This window comes from Trachymyrmex cornetzi, unplaced genomic scaffold (genome assembly GCF_001594075.2).
Source record: "Trachymyrmex cornetzi isolate Tcor2-1 unplaced genomic scaffold, Tcor1.1 scaffold4507, whole genome shotgun sequence".
Taxonomy (NCBI): domain Eukaryota; kingdom Metazoa; phylum Arthropoda; class Insecta; order Hymenoptera; family Formicidae; genus Trachymyrmex; species Trachymyrmex cornetzi.
This window is the reverse complement of record NW_017299298.1, coordinates 344-4770: the sequence shown is the minus strand read 5'-3', so window position 1 is coordinate 4770 and position 4427 is coordinate 344. Positions and strand designations below refer to the sequence as shown.

General features: G+C 33.8%; 1 protein-coding gene across 1 annotated transcript; it reads left to right on the top strand.

Moving 5' to 3' along the window:
- Positions 1-157: 157 nt before the first annotated feature.
- LOC108764775 (protein ERGIC-53) lies at positions 158-4367 on the top strand (the record flags this gene model as incomplete). Its single annotated transcript, XM_018513152.1, has 9 exons — positions 158-381; positions 2154-2210; positions 2393-2663; positions 2750-2849; positions 2925-3036; positions 3116-3234; positions 3865-3917; positions 3986-4176; positions 4233-4367. Coding segments are annotated over exons 1-9 (1207 nt in total), but the record flags the coding sequence as incomplete, so codon positions are not given.
- Between the last annotated feature and the right edge of the window lie 60 nt (positions 4368-4427).

Genomic DNA, 4427 nt, shown 5'->3' with positions numbered 1-4427 from the left:
TTTCTGATAGGTTGAAATCTTAATATCTAATTCCTGTTCCTCTATTGTGCGCAGGCCCTTAAGCCGGTTGCGCCTCTCTGATAAATCTAGGACTCTACTTGCATCGTGATATACATACATTCATACGACATACATACGGTGCGCGTCGCGAGCAACTTCATGGCGTGCCACCGACCGGCCGTCGCCACGATCGTCACTCATTAACAGTCGAAATGAAGATGGCCGCCGAGGTGAGGTGGCTTTTCGTTTTCCTCGTGTCCTGCGGTGTGTCGTTGTGCCGCGGCGAGGCACCGCATCGGAAATTCGAGTACAAATACTCCTTCAAACCACCGTATCTCGCGCAGAAGGACGGCAGCGTACCATTCTGGGAATACGGCGGAAGTAAGTACTCCCACACCGCGTTGAAGGGTTGTATAACCTAAACCGACACCTGTCGCGCCGACACGTCGCGCTCCGACCGCAACCTTCCGTATGTTACTCCGGCGGCGCCGATCTGGACGGTGCAGCGGGATGACCCGCGGGTTTTTCGCGTCCTCGAGCGACCGCCGTCTCACTCTCGATCCCGCTGACGCACTTGCATAATTTCCCGCCGCACTGGCTATCTTGAAAGCGATCAAAACACTGATGACGTTGACGTATATGTGCACACGCTTCTCGCTCGCACATGCTATTGAAATAAAGTAATGAATGACTGTTTATAAGGCACGGAATTGCGATAATCCTGCAGTCAATACACCTAGAAACTTCCGAGAATGGCTAACGTTCGATGATTATTTCTTTTCTATTAATATAGTTCAGTTGGATGCGAGAATGAAGATTGAAGAGAAAGATAAAATTATATTTAATGAATGATAAAAAAGTATTATTGAAAAATATGAGGAAAAATTCTTCTCTTGTGTAAAGAAGTATCTGGGAATATTATTCTAAGGAAATATTTAATAGTAATGCTAAACATTGCTATATTATGTTGATTTTAATTAAACATATGTTTACTTATCCCTTATGAAGGTGTCAATCTTAATATTATTTTCTATCTGGTCTCAAATACAATATGTCTAAAGAAATATTTACTAGTAATGTTAAATATTACTGTATTATATTGATTTTAATTTAACATATGTTTTACTTGTCTCTTACAAAGATATAATAGCAATCTTAATAAAGTATTTTCTATTTGGTTTCAAATGTATCTAATATAAATAATACAACACATATAACAAATGTAATATACTTAATCATTTCCTTCTAAAAACACATTTATGTTTTAAATATTTAATGAAAAAATAGTATTAAACTCAGTTACTGTACAGGGATATGGCATATCCAGAATGTTTGAAAATTATGCAGCATTTATAGAAATCGGAGAAATGAGGTACTGGATGTAGAAAAAAAAGTTAAGTCAAAATATTCTTTTCCTTATCTAGGGTTGTCAGTTTGTGTGAAAAGGTGGTAGCAATAATTTTTCTATAAAAAATCATGCAATTTTACTTATCAAATATACTTACATAGGAATATTTTTTTTTAACACATGTTTTTAATTAAAATATGCACCTTTAACAGCTTATTCCTTTAGTTTTTTTTATTTTTATCTCTATATTAAGTATAATTAATAATTTTTTTTGAAAAAGTATTTTTCGTGATTTTCGTAATAGTTTAAAAAATTGACTCTTGTTCATTATTAAATATTTTTTGTAATTTACAATTTTCGGCGATTCTACTACTATATATTATAAGGCTCTTCTTTAAATCTTCCAAAATGAAGATTTTATACACATTTATTACTAGTAATCAGTACATTGTCGAAAATTAGAGTTACTTTAACATTAACGGGATATGCTATACTGTGCGGTAATGATAAAAGTAAAAGTACGTACAATAACTGAGGATTAAAGTACAGAAGATTCCTTTGTATAAAGAAATATCTGATAATAATGTTTTAAAGAAGTATTTAATAGTAATGCTAAAAAAAAACATTGCTGTATTATGTTGATTTTAATTGGACACATGTTTCACTTATTCCTTATAAAGATAACAATCTTAATATTATTTTTTATCTGATTTGACATAATATATCTAATATAAATATTACACGTATAATATAAATGTAATATATTCGTTTTCTTTCAAAAATACTTTTACATTTTAAATTGCAGATGCCATTGCTAGTGCAGAAAATGTCAGAGTAGCACCGTCGCTCAGAAGCCAAAAAGGTTTGTGTGCAAATCTCATATAAACATGCCAATACTTAAAGCTTTTTAAGGAATAAATTATTAAAAGTAATATTTATAAGATTTATGTGTTCAGAACATTAAAAATATTGATTTTTCAAGTACATTATAAAATGGACGATTTGCGACAATTTTGCAAGAGATTTATGAAATATATTGTTTAGGTGCAATATGGGTAAAACAACCCACAATTTTTGACTGGTGGGAGGTAGAATTAGTATTCCGAATAAGCGGACGTGGAAGGATAGGAGCGGATGGTTTGGCATTCTGGTACACAAGTGATAAGGGATTCTACAATGGCTCCGTTTTCGGCAGCTCAGATCTTTGGACGGGTTTGGGAATTTTTTTTGACTCGTTCGATAATGACAATAAGCATAATAATCCATACATCATGGCGATAGTCAATGACGGCACAAAGGCCTTCGATCACATAAAGTAAATTACGTTCTTAACAACTTACTTATGACTCGCATGTTCGAACTAGTTTTATATAATTTGTGTTTCATTCCATTCTTAAATAGTGACGGCTCTACGCAACAATTATCAGGCTGTTTGCGAGATTTCCGCAATAAACCATTTGCCACACGAGCGCGGATAGAGTATTATATGAATTCGTTAACTGTGAGTATACTAGACATTTTTCTAGCTATTTTTATCTTGACATTTCTCATTTGACTGGTCTCTTTTCTGTTCAAGCTGTTATTCCATAATGGTATGACGAATAATGATCAAGATTATGATATATGTTTCCGAGCTGACAACGTTATGTTACCGAAAAATGGATATTTTGGAATTTCTGCCGCTACTGGTATGCATATAAAAAGTATTAATATGGTATACCGATGTAATTGCATATCTCATGTTTTTATTCATTTTCGAATATCTAGGTGGCCTGGCTGATGACCACGACATCTTATATTTTCTTACTACCTCTCTGCATCCTCCCGGACAGCTTCCAGTGGACGGGAATAAAGTTTCTATAGAAGAACAAGCCAAACTCCAACAGGAATACTTAGACTACCAAAAAAAATTAGATGAACAAAAAGAGGAATACCAGAAGTAAGAAAATGCAATGCCATGATGTTTTTACAATACTAAGTCTCAATATTGATATGTCATTCTAACAGGGAACATCCAGAAAGTCAAAAGATGGAATTTGATGAGTACTTTGAAACGGAGAATCAAAGAGAATTACGACAGATATTTCATGGACAAAGTCAGATGTTTGAAGTTTTACGCGATCTTCATAGAAAATTAGATGAGATTGTTGGAAGACAAGAGAGAGTTTTGGGTTTAGTATCTCAAATTGGACAAGGAGGTAAATTGCCAATTACAATTGATTAAATCTGAGAACACAAGTATCATATAAATTATTAAAAAAATTTTTTTGTAAAAGCTTTATTGTTCTAAACTTTTACATTATTATTTTATATTATTTTTTTATGTATGAATTTGTAGTTATTTTTTCTCAAAAGAACAATTGCTTCTTCATTCATCCATTCCTGCAATCTTTAGTTTTCCAATTAAAAAAAAATATATATAGACAAAATTTCACCTTTCTTTAACTCTGTCTTTGGATTTTACATGAATTTTTAAAAGATTTAAATATATTTAATTTTAAGCCAAACTCCAACAGGAATACTTAGACTACCAAAAGAAATTAGATGAACAAAAAGAGGAATACCAGAAGTAAGAAAATGCAATGCCATGATGTTTTTACAATACTAAGTCTCAATATTGATATGTCATTCTAACAGGGAACATCCAGAAAGTCAAAAGATGGAATTTGATGAGTACTTTGAAACGGAGAATCAAAGAGAATTACGACAGATATTTCATGGACAAAGCCAGATGTTTGAAGTTTTACGCGATCTTCATAGAAAATTAGATGAGATTGTTGGAAGACAAGAGAGAGTTTTGGGTTTAGTATCTCAAATTGGACAAGGAGGTAAATTGCCAAGTACAATTGATTAAATCTGAGAACACAAGTATCATATAAATCAGGGCTCGGCACGAAATGCACATTTCGGCTGATTTTCGAGATGGCTCCGCCTCCCGCTATTCCCCTCACTGCACCGCCCCACGCGCAATCCAAATGCCACTCGACGCTTAGGAATGTACTCGTAGACGCTCGTAGACGTAAGGGGCATTCATTCGGGGCGCTCGACACGTTGTAATCTTTATTCTATCTTTTTTTTT